This window comes from Vigna radiata, chromosome 8 (genome assembly GCF_000741045.1).
Source record: "Vigna radiata var. radiata cultivar VC1973A chromosome 8, Vradiata_ver6, whole genome shotgun sequence".
Taxonomy (NCBI): Eukaryota; Viridiplantae; Streptophyta; class Magnoliopsida; order Fabales; family Fabaceae; genus Vigna; species Vigna radiata.
The window spans coordinates 8523098-8535402 of NC_028358.1; the positions used below are offsets into that span (position 1 = coordinate 8523098).

At 30.5% G+C, this 12305-nt stretch overlaps 2 protein-coding genes across 2 annotated transcripts in view; one reads left to right on the plus strand and one right to left on the minus strand.

Moving 5' to 3' along the window:
* Window positions 1–770: 770 nt before the first annotated feature.
* LOC106770750 (alcohol dehydrogenase-like 4) lies at window positions 771–10373 on the plus strand. Its single transcript, XM_014656542.2, has 10 exons — window positions 771–957; window positions 1101–1237; window positions 1402–1451; window positions 1704–2041; window positions 8642–8724; window positions 9115–9190; window positions 9277–9338; window positions 9428–9523; window positions 9695–9856; window positions 10093–10373. Exons 1-10 carry the CDS (start codon window positions 870–872, stop codon window positions 10201–10203), a joined length of 1203 nt encoding a protein of 400 aa, XP_014512028.1. The 5' UTR covers window positions 771–869; the 3' UTR covers window positions 10204–10373.
* Window positions 10374–11187: 814 nt separating this feature from the next.
* LOC106770177 overlaps window positions 11188–12305 on the minus strand; it is a 3745-nt gene continuing 2627 nt past the window's right edge. Inside the window, exon 5 of the mRNA XM_014656000.2 lies at window positions 11188–11347. Coding sequence (XP_014511486.2) covers window positions 11188–11347 — 160 coding nt within the window. The remainder of the gene's footprint in view (window positions 11348–12305) is intronic.

Sequence of the window (12305 nt, forward strand, 5' to 3'; positions counted from 1 at the left end):
ATTTAGTCCTTCAACTTTAGAAAACTATGGTTTTAGTCTTTTTTACCAAATTTTTTAAACTTTATTTGTTGTTTCAAGCACATTACATTATAGCATTTGGATTGTTTACACATTTTGACACATTTTTGCTTCAATGTTAATTGATAAATGCGTTTGAAACACTAAATAAAGTTAAAAAAATTTGGTAAAAAGGACTAATACCAAAGTTTTCTAAAGTTGAAGGACTAAATTGTACTATACTTTGAAAGGGAGAGTAAACACAAAAATGACCAATAGTTGGGGGACGAAAAACATATTTAACCCAAAAATTTATGATGAAACTTAAACTCAAGTTTGGAATTTGTTTTTGCACAAATTTTAAATTTGAAAGGCTGGTAAACTATTTAAAAAGGAAATCTTATAATAATAAAAACCACAAAAATACTATTTTGATACACATATTTCTTTTTAGACAAGAGTAGGTCTTTTTTCTTAAATATTTATTAGAATAATGATTTTTTAATACTCTTAAATTTTTTACATTAATACTATTCTTACTTGATTTATATATATTCTCTTCCTTTTTAAAAGAATATAAAACTTTAATTTTTATATTTATATCTATTTAAAAACATATCATACTACCATTTCTCTATTTATTAAGGGTAAATGGGTAATTATTTGAAAGAAAATTGTGAAAAGTACGATGTGAAATGAATGTTACTGCACATGTGTCAATTTACCATTGCTCTAAAAAGCAAAGAGAGAGATATCCCCTCCCCCATAAATGGTCTGGTAGAGAGGGCCTCATAAATATTCTTTCTAGCTTCATCTTCTTCCACCCTACTTCCACAAAACCATCGCAGAGACAGAAATTTAAAGAGAGCAAAATGGCATATTCAGAAATGGCAAAGGAGAACGGTTCGTCGAACTCAAAGCCAACGAGAGACACCAAGGGAAAGATCATCACTTGCAAAGGTTCCTACCAACCCACATGCTATATCTCACACTAACTACTTTATGCAAGAAATTTAGCAACGACACACAAACCCCTTAACATATTTCTCTCGTCTCATCTTGATCTTAATTTTCACGCATATGGGTGTGTTCTTATTTTCTAGCTGCGGTGGCTTATGGTCCCGGAGAACCCTTCGTGGTGGAGGAAATTCTTGTTCATCCTCCTCAGAAATTTGAGGTTCGAGTCAAAATTCTTTACACTTCCATTTGCCACACCGATCTCAGCGCATGGCGAGGCGAGGTAAGAACAGATTAATCTATGCATTAATTTCTCTATATCAGTATGCATACGATCGATCTCCTATGATTCATTACCAACATAAAATATGTTGTTTGTCTCATTGCTCTTTGTTTTTTGTTTTGTTTTGCCTTTTGCGCCGTTGTTGTTGTTGTGATTTATCAAAGAACGAGTCTCAGCGCGCCTACCCTCGTATCTTAGGCCACGAAGCATCCGGGTAAGACAAGAGATAAACTAAAGGTTTTTTTTTTTTTAATTATATTATTGGTTGATCATTGCTGTGTCCTACCCAGATGTTTTTTTTTAACAAAATAATGAAAAGTAGAATAATAATATTTAAAAGAATTTTGGGTCATCACGCATGAGTTAGGAGATTAGTCAATGATTTTTTATTTAATTTTTTTTAATTTGTTGATAATTATGTCTATCAAATAATGTAGTTTTTAATTAATTTGATGAATTTGTGTAGAATTGTGGAGAGTGTGGGGGAAGGGGTGAGTGAGGTGGAGGAAGGGGACACAGTGGTGCCAATATTCAATGGTGAGTGTGGAGAGTGTTGTTATTGCAAGTGTGAGAAGAGCAACATGTGTGAGAGGTATGGGGTGAACCCCATGAAGAAGGTGATGGAAGGAGATGGCAGAAGCAGATTCTCAACAGTTGATGGAAAACCCATCTTCCATTTCTTGAACACTTCCACATTCTCCGAGTACACGGTGGTGGATTCCGCCTGCGTCGTCAAGTTTCGTCACTCCGATCACACTCTCACCACCAAAAACCTCACCTTGCTCAGCTGTGGCGTCTCCACAGGTCAGTCAAACCCACATACTTTTTACCTTTTAACTAACACCTGCGTCTTTTCTATAATATTATATTTTATTTATCTATTTATGTTTTCTTTTGGAGTCAAATGATTTTTGAAAAATAAGTGTATAAAAAAGTAAAACAAAAAAAAAAACACAAATAGGGACAACATATCGAAACGTCATAAGTGTAATTTCACCGACTCCTCAGACTTCCCTTCCTTATGACTCTGACATCTACCACTTTGTACAAGATTTTGTTTGTTTGGTTGTATATCTATGGTTTGGTTTTTCAATTTTCATCACTTTCCGTGCTGTTTTAGTTTTTCTTATTTTTTAGAAAAAAGAAATTATGACTCTTCACTTCATGTGCTGGCTACCTTGTCAATTTACTTCATGATGCATGCTGATGGACTATTAGTACTATTTTTGTGTTCGCGCCGTCTATATTCCACTTTTTAAAAGCTGTACATGATTATCGTTCCCTTTAAAAATGTTTCGGTTGCATAACATTAAAAACAAACATGGTTTGAAAATTACGACTTGATTACTTCATCAATATATATATAATTAATTTTCAAAGCAAAGAAACTTTTACCAGGTCCTTGATGACTTTTCTTTCTTTTTCTTCTTTATTCGAGTTAAAGAGTAATGTTTGACTGAAAAGGTTTTGGAATTTATAAATTGGAAACGTTCATTTTGGAACATTAATTTGACTAAAAAGGTTTTGGAATTTTATAAAATGAAAAAATTCATTTTCGAATGTTTGACTAAAAGAGGCGTTGGAATTTTATAGAATGAAAACATTTTGATGCTGTGTTTCTGACCTTGTGGCTTTCTAATATTTTCTTACAATTGGTTAAATTTATTAAAATCAGAAAATCAAAAGAAAGACTTATTTTAATTTCTAAAAGTTTAATATCAATCATAAATTCGTACTTAAAACAGAATATCTTAAAAAAATGTTATTAATATTGTTTTGCTGCTATAGGTTGCTTGGTTGATGAAAAATAGGAAAAAATACGACGCTTAATAACAGAAATTATAATTTCCGATCGAAGGTAAAACTCTTAAAAGACATATACGAAATAAAGTAGTAATCAATGAATCCCATGAAAAAAATTTCTTACTAGTTTCGAAATATATATATATATATATATATATATATATATATATATATATATATATATTAAAATGACGTTTATATGATATTTCTATTGTATTCATGTCATTTTAAAAAATATGTCACACTTTACTTTTTGTTTATTTTCTTTCACTTTCTTTCATGAAAACATGGGATCCACAGGTCATTTTCTGACTAAAAATGTACAATTTATCTATGAAAGGGTCTTTGTTGCCGAGGGAAAAGGGGGCAAAAATCCAAATAATTCAGAAAAATGAGTTTTTGTCGTTGACTGGCATTTTTCAACTTTTATATATAATTTCTAAAGTCAATATAAAATAAACAATAAATATTATTATGATAAGTTTTAATTCATAATTCTTGATATGATATTCAAAACTAAATCATATATCTAACTCTATCTTACCAAACTAACTTTATAAAATAAAATTTATATATTTATATTATAAAATTATCTTATTTGATATAAAATCTCTAACAATAATAATTTGAATGTCACTTAAAATTCCTCGTATAATTTCTCTCCTATTAAAAAATAATAACATAAAGAAATACTAATTAATTTTGTATTAGTCTATATATACCTTCCATGACAAAGTACTCATTATCTCGATGATACTTCCATGAATATAAACATCAAATTCAAACGTAATTACAATACTTAACAAAGACAGTTTCCCTCACTTAGAAGTCTATCTACTCCAACCAAACCCCAACAATCTTTTATTCACATATAAAACTCAATTTTTTTCATAGAAAACAATTTATAATCCTAAACTAAGAAAGATTTATCTTTACCAATCAAAGAGACACATCCAAGCACAGAACCTATAAATGCAAACAGCTCTTTATGCAAAAGTCCAAAGAAAAATTAAAAAAATAATAATAATTACTCTAAATGATATTATAATTTTGATGAATATTTTCTATTTTTTTATCAACTTTACTATGATAGGTTCAAAACTTAAATATAATAAATTATTAACTCACAAATCTAGAGAAAAGGGAGATAAAAATAATTTTTATTAACAAAGTTTCAATAATTAACTTTTTTTTTCTCCCTCTCTATATATATTAACTTTAAACAATATAATTTGAAGATTTTATTTCACTTTAACCAGTTTTATTCTTATAGGAACTAAGTCTATTGCTATGATTAAGATAAGTGAACATTAAAGTGTGATTTCCACAGGAGATAATGATAGTTTGTGTAGTTGACATCTTTGAGATCTAGATAATAATAGAAGCATTTGGAATCACAGATAGATATGAGTATAATTGAATTGTCATTATGTGTCGGCTCGGATTAGGAGAAGTGACCTGTGATTGTTAGTTGAAAAACAATTAATGGGACTCACCTACTTATTCTATGAAAATTAAAAATAAATTGTTCAAGAAAATTAAAGAATATAAGACTATCAAAGTAGGATAGTCTAAAGTGAAGTAGAATACATATAGTATTTATCTGTTATTCGAACTGCACTAAAAATTTCGTCTCATTATTCATGTTATTTATTTGATACCCGTTTAAAAAAATTATTTGCTATCATGAATATTTTAAAAAAATGTATTTTATAAATGTTTTTAAATGAGATGTAAGTTATTATAAATTAAAAAAATGATAATTTTATATCGGATAAGATTTGACAAAATTATATTTATTATATATTAATTATTTTAAACCACATTAACATGTTCAATGGATGACCTTCGATTGAGATTTTTTATTTTTTTTAAAAGTGAATAATGTAGGATTTGACACTTTGTTGGTGTTTGTTGAGTAGAGAAAAAGGACATGGAAGATATTAGAAAAGTAAACTGAACGTCCGTTATAACTTAGGGACAAAAAATTTACATTTTTAAAAATGAGGACTAAACTGAATATCCACTCATAATTTAGGGACCAAAAAAAATGTTTAAACCTAAAATAAATAAGCGAAACATAACATAGTTGAAAGTTATAAAAACGAGAAAATTTGAGAAACAAACTGAGGAAACTATGACACTAGTCGTGATGTATGATATTATTCTCAACTCATGATCGAGTTGATATTAATATATTTGTTATGGATTTTTAAGTTTAATTAAATTCCACAAAATTAATTTGTATGGTAAAATTTATACCTCACTTATATATTATAAATTGACTTTATTTATAATTGATGTAGGACTTCTAATATTATTATCCAAAAATACTCATTTAGTTTATTTATTCATTCATTAGTTTTATAGATTTTATTCACAAATATTTCCGATAGGATTAGAAAGTAACATAACACAAAATAATATTAATTTTAATTTCACTTTATTAGTTTATTAATTTGTTTATTAGTTTATATGATTCATTTATTTATTCACAAATATTTACGAATAGGATGAGAAGCGTGTTCATATTAGCAAAAACATGTTTCATACGTGTCACTTGTAATGGTGTTACTGTATAAATAGGTATGAAAAATGTATTTTTCATAATTTTTTTGACAATATTTTTATAACTGTTTTATGTAATACTTTGTGATTGATTCGTTTTAAATATATAAACCAATAAAATAGTAACACATCATCTATTATTGTTAAAAAAATTATTAAAATATCATCATCCAAATATATATCATTAGTTATAATGGTATCATTATACTTTACTGGGAGTTTTTTATTATGAGAGAAAAATTCCACCAAGTTGTAATCACTGAGTTTGGTTGATTCTTCTTCGCATATAGATTAAACTTAAGAGAGCACTGGATAGTTATTTTTATTATTTTTTTCTAATAAGATTGATTAATTTATTTTAATAATTTTATTTATCATTAATAATATCATTTTAATTATTTATTATTCTATATTATTACATTAAGAAAGATAAAAAAAAAGTTAAATAATTTTGTAATCTTTCAACTTTAATACAAAATTGATATTTGTTTCTCTTTCAAATTTTGGTCTCTAAAATTAGGTATAATTTTTTGGGTTAAATATGTTTTTAGTCCCTGAAGTTTCACTGATTTTTGGATTTAGTCCCTGCATGAAACTTTGATAGCATTTAGTCCTCGTAGTATGGAAACAGGTACGTTTAGTCCCTAATTTTGGACGGCGTTAAGATTTTGGTGATGTTGGTAACGGCACAGCCACGTCACCACTGTCCACTGTATGCCACGTAGTTTTATTTTAAATTATTTTGGATGAGGTTTTTTGGTTTGCACGTGTGGGTAGTTACCATATGAATTAGGATTGGGATTACATAATCACTTAGGTTTTTAAGTGTCAAATTGGTTTTTTGCAATTGGGGAAAAGTGAGGTTTCGGGAAACATTGCACTGTACTGGAAAGCTTTAGTGGTCGTTGTCTTAGAATTCCATTTTGGTGTTCGTTCTAGAAGGTTCGTTCTCGAAGGTTCGTTCTCGAAGGTTCGTTCTCGAAGCATCATAGTGTTCTCGCGCTTTTTATCAAGGTAAGTTTTCCTATTTCGTTTGTCATTGTTGGTGGGTGTGTCCATTTTGGGATTAAAGTCTTAAAGTGTTAATGTCTGAATGTAGGTCTAGAAATGGTGTTTGAAATTCGTTTGCATCACATGGGTAGGTTTGTTAATGATAAGGGGCTGAGGTATGTTGGCAGAGAGGAACACGTGATAATAGGAGTTGATCCAGATCGTTGGTCTTATTTTGAAGCACTTGGAATTATTAAAGAAGAATTTAAGTATGCTGCAGATTTCAAACTATGGTGGAAGGGGTCTAGGGAAATTATGATCAATAATGTGAGATTACTGAGTGATGACAGGGATGCAATGAACTTGGCTAAGTATGCAGAGGAGACTGAGGACATGGTAGAAATATATGTTCAACATGTTCCTAGTGAGGCAGAGGAAGTTCTTTTTCTTACTTGTGGTGAAGAAAGTGGAATGAGTGTACAACAGGGTCATGCTGGTGAGGAACATATAGAGGTTCAAATAGGTGATGCAAAGGTTGGAAATGCTGAGGAAAAGGCTGAAATTGTTGAGGAAGAGGCTGATCGTGGGGAGGAAGAGGCTGACCGTGGTGAGGAAGAGGTAGAAGAGGAAACATGGAGGAATGTGGTCGAGGGAGAAGTTGAAGCTTCAGCTGAAGAGTTTGTGGATCAGAGTGAAGAAGAAAGAATGGATAATGATGATGATGGGTTTGGTGTTGAGAGTGATAGGGTGGATGATGTTTTTAGAGACATTAATCCAGTTTTTAGAGACATTAACCCAATTTCTACATCTATAGAATAGTCTTCCTTTGTTCTTGGCAGTAGTTGCTTTCAAAAGCAACAATGTCTCACCACAACCACACATTTTTTATGGTAACCGTGAAGATGATCCACAACTTTGAGACTTGGCTGAACCAATCGTCCTTCGCGTCCAACCATTTCCTGCACTCTCACCTTTCATTTCACTACAACAAGCAAATAACTTCATCACATTTCCTGCCAACCGAAACCCTAAATCCCCATTCCTTAAAATCAAAGGATTAACAGAAAAACAACAAAAAGCTTACCTCTTGAAGAAGGCTATCTCCCACTTGAAGAAGCCTATCTCCCTTCTCAACAACACGAGCTCGAACAAGACTATCCCCCAACTCAGAAAAATCACGATCAACACCCCAACCTGTCTTAAAATATGGTTTATAAAGTTAACAACACACGTGCCCAAATATTAATCTACTTTCAAAAGCTAAAGAGCACGTGGCAAGCAATGGTCAATGGATGTGGAAAACACGTGGCTGTGCCGTTACCAACATCACCAAAAACTTAACGCCGTCCAAAATTAGGGACTAAACGTACCTATTTCCATACTACGAGGACTAAATGCTATCAAAGTTTCATGCAGGGACTAAACCCAAAAATCAGTGAAACTTTAGGGACTAAAAGCATATTTAACCCTAATTTTTTTAATCTAATTCCATTAAATTTAATTGATATGTTAAATGATGTTTTAAGTTGGAGATTGAATTATTTATACCTTTTTTACTTTTTAGCTTAAATGACTCAATGAAATACTACATTAACACCTAAAACAGATTTAATATAATTAGATTAAGAAGACAATCTCCATTATTTTTTAAATTTGAAAATCTAAATATATCAAAGAGATTTAAATTTGAAAATCTAAACATATAAAATATGTAAGATAGAGACGAATTTGAATTTTAAATCAATATTATAAAAAATTTTAACCAAAAATAAAATTTGTTTCAACTTTTTGAACATGAATCCTACAAATTCTTTTCTGTTTTGCACGAGAAAAAAAACTGTGGACCAATTAGTTTTTCCAACTATTGTTTCATATTTCTTTCTTATTACTCACTTCTTTCTTATTTTTCCCTTTTACCTGAAAAACAAGTAAATATTTTCTTATCTTATTTTCATTTTTGTCTATCTTATTAATGTTCTCTCAATAAAAAAACTTTAAAATGGGTTCTTATTGTTCTTAACTATTTATGGAATGAAAATGTAGGTGTTGGAGCTGCTTGGAATTGTGCCAATGTGCATTCTGGTTCATCAGTGGCTGTTTTTGGTCTTGGAGCTGTTGGGTTAGCTGTAAGTTTTTCTTCTTCTTCCAACATCTTTGCTTTCACTGTAATTTGCTTAAAGCTGAACTTACTTTTAGTAATTTGCTTAAACTTGCAATAAGACTCACTTTTTTCCTTCTTTTCTTCATATATATATATATATATATATATATATATATATATATATACTTCATATATATATATATATATATATATATATATATATATATACATCTTCAATCAAACCAAAAAAAAAAAATCCTATATTAAAAGTGATGGCTAAAGGAGTAAGAATCATAGAAAAAAAACACTAATGTTGTAATTTTGTTCTCTTCTGATTAGGTTTAAGCCTAAGTAATATATGAAACAAAAAACAAAATCTAAGGATGATGTTGGTTTTAAATTGGACTGAATCTAGGTTGCAGAAGGCGCACGAGCCAGAGGTGCTTCCAGAATAATAGGTGTCGACATCAACCCTGATAAATTCATCATAGGTATCTAACTTCATCAAACTAACCTTTTAAACTTCTTCTGTTTTCCCCTTTCTGTATAATTTACTGTATTCTCTTTGTGCTCAAAGCCAAAGCAATGGGAGTCACTGATTTCATAAACCCAAAGGATGAAGAGAAGCCATTATACGAGGTTGCCACTTTCTGTCATCTCCTTTCACTTAAAATAAAGTATCTTTTCACCAACAAAACAGTGACTATGTTGTTTTTTTTTTCTTGCAGAGAATAAGAAAAATGACTGATGGAGGTGTAGACTACAGTTTTGAATGTACTGGAAACGTGGATGTTCTAAGGGGTGCATTTTTGTCTGCTCATGCGGTATATGGCTATGTTCAAGCTAGTTTTTCAAACCCTTATTTATGGTTCTAGTTTCATTGTTATAATTAATATTTCAACTAGGTTTTGGAAGCATGCATCAATTTCAGATTCATCGCACAAGGTTTTACTATTTAAAAGCATTACCTTATAGTTCCAAATTTCGTGCCACAGGGTTGGGGATTGACTGTGATATTGGGAATTCATGCATCACCAAGCTTGCTTCCTATCCACCCGATGGAGCTCTTTGATGGCCGCAGTATCATTGGATCAGTATTTGGAGGTTTCAAAGGGAAAAGTCAGTTGCCTCATTTTGCCACACAATGTGGAAATGGAGTAAGGATCATCACTACTTGCAATTTCCTTTTACACAGTGAAATTATGCACTCAATTTGAATGAGCAAACAAGATTATAGTAATATAAATGAATGGTTTCAGAATCTTCTAAACTATTCTATTGAGAGTTAGATTTAAATTTCCTTCTTAAAAGTTCCTTTATTATGTTTATTGAGATTAATGAAGTCATGAATGGACTAATATTTGTTTGTTATGGTATTGGCTAACCATGTTAGGTTATGAAGTTGGATAATTTCATCACTCACGAGCTACCCATTGAGGAGATAGACAAAGCCTTCGATCTTTTGATCACAGGGAAATCACTGAGATGTCTTCTGCATTTCTAAGCAAAGATGCCCTTTAGCAATGGCTGTGAGAATTATTATGCATCTGAATTTGTTCAATAGGAGCATATTTAACTATACAAATGTGTAAGGTCTTAGGCCTTTGAGCAGTGTACTAAAGACAATAAAGAGAATAAATGTACGTGTACTCAGCTTTCGTTTCCCTTCCATTACTTTATTAGAGCACAGTACTGCTACTTTTTCCTTGTTTATTGCGGTCACAATAAACACTTCTTCAGAGGATATTACAAATAGAATAATGATACTTAAACAACATTTGAACATTATCATACGTGTCATTGTATGATTGGTTTATGGTGATGTCATTATATCATTTGAATCAATCACACAATGACACGTATGATTAATGTTTAAATGTTATCAAAATATGTTGTCTAAGTATCTTTATCCTAATCTTACAAATAAATCAACATCATATTAATATTTATAACAAAAATAGAACCATAAATTATCATAATGGTTAGATAAACTTTAAAATTAAGGGTACAATTGTAAATTTGTTAGTTTTAATTATACTGTGTTTCATGGTTTGGTTATTATTCTAGTAGCGTTATATCTATCTTTTGTTTTTAGTCAGTTAGGTTTTATTATTTAAGTTGTTATTGTTGAGCCTATTAAAAGGTCATGATTATTCAATAATAGCACCCCCACAATTTTATAAGAAAAATATATTAGAGTGGCGCAATGGTTTTTTTTTTATCAAAGAGAAATATTTGTACCGCGTGTGTGAAGTGGTTTAACAAATTCGTATATAAGAGCTTTATAATATGAGTATTGAGAGAAAAATAAGTGAGGAGAGTGGTTTAACAAATTTGTATAAGAGCTTTATAATATGAGTACCGAGAAAGAAAAAGAGATTGAGAGGAGAGTCAAACACTGTGAGAAAAAAAGTGAGTGATTGAGTTCTTTTTAGAGGGTTGGCAAAGGTAGTTAACGGAATGAGTGTGCTACAATTGTCGGAAAAGATCAATTATGATAATTGGTCTTTGTAGATGAAGGTTCTTCTGAGATCCTAAGATGTATGAGATATAGTGGAAGACGGATATAATGAACTCGCAGATGATGAGCATCAGACAGTGAATCAGAGAAAACGACAAGAGTGAAAGACAGATCGACTTTGTACTTTCTGTATAATTGATAACGGTCTAAAAACCGTTATTTTTATATGTGAAATTGATATCAAAACACACCCTTTATGACTTAGAATGAGCTTAAAATCATGCAAAACACTTAAGTTAGGTTACAAGAGAGTCAAAGGTGGTTTTAGATATATTATGCTTGGTTTAACATTGTTTTGACACGATTTAATGAGAATTGAAGGATGGAAAGTGAAGTAGGAAGGAGTTGGACTCAAGAAAGGATGAAGAACGGTTCAAAATAGGAATCGCACCCACCGCTCAGGGCCAATTTCAGTGCTGAGCGCCAGCTGGAAGAGTTACAATCAAACGCTTAAGCGCCAGTGCTGAGGGGAAAATGAAGAATCGTGCCTACCGCTGAGCGCCAAAGTCCACCACTGAGCGCTGCACTAGTGGAAAAAGACCCTTTTATAACGTACAAATTTGACCTTTTATAACGTAGTTATTGTAGATATAGTTCTGGGCGATATAATAAGTCTGCGCATTTTATAACGTAACAGAAATTTACGTTATAAAATGCTGAATTTATTATAACGTACTTCCGAAAATACGTTATAATATGTGCAGTTTATTATAACAAACTTCCACTTTTACGTTATAATATGCGCAGTTTATTATAACGAACTTCCATTTTTACGTTATAATATGGGCAGTTTATTATAACGAACTTCCATTTTTAGGTTATAATATGCACAGTTTTTTATAGCGAATTTCTAGTTGTCCGTTATAATATGGCAGAAGATATAATGACGTAAAAAAGTTTCTACGTTATAATATGTGTGTTTTAAAAAAAATTGATTGTTAATTTGACATCCAATGAAATTATAATTTCCTGTATTATCATCTTATCCAATCTTATCCAATCACTTTATAATCAATATCACTCCAAATAAACAAATTTAATGAAACAAAATAGAATTCATTTCAAACTTTAAATAGTCTAATAAT

Bases quoted from the DNA above. Each gene is read 5' to 3' on its own strand.
- LOC106770750 (XM_014656542.2), top strand. From the start codon at position 870: ATGGCATATTCAGAAATGGCAAAGGAGAACGGTTCGTCGAACTCAAAG. The intron at 2,042-8,641 runs GTCAGTCAAACC...ATGAAAATGTAG, and splicing joins CAGCTGTGGCGTCTCCACAG to GTGTTGGAGCTGCTTGGAAT. The intron at 8,725-9,114 runs GTAAGTTTTTCT...GACTGAATCTAG, and splicing joins TTGGAGCTGTTGGGTTAGCT to GTTGCAGAAGGCGCACGAGC.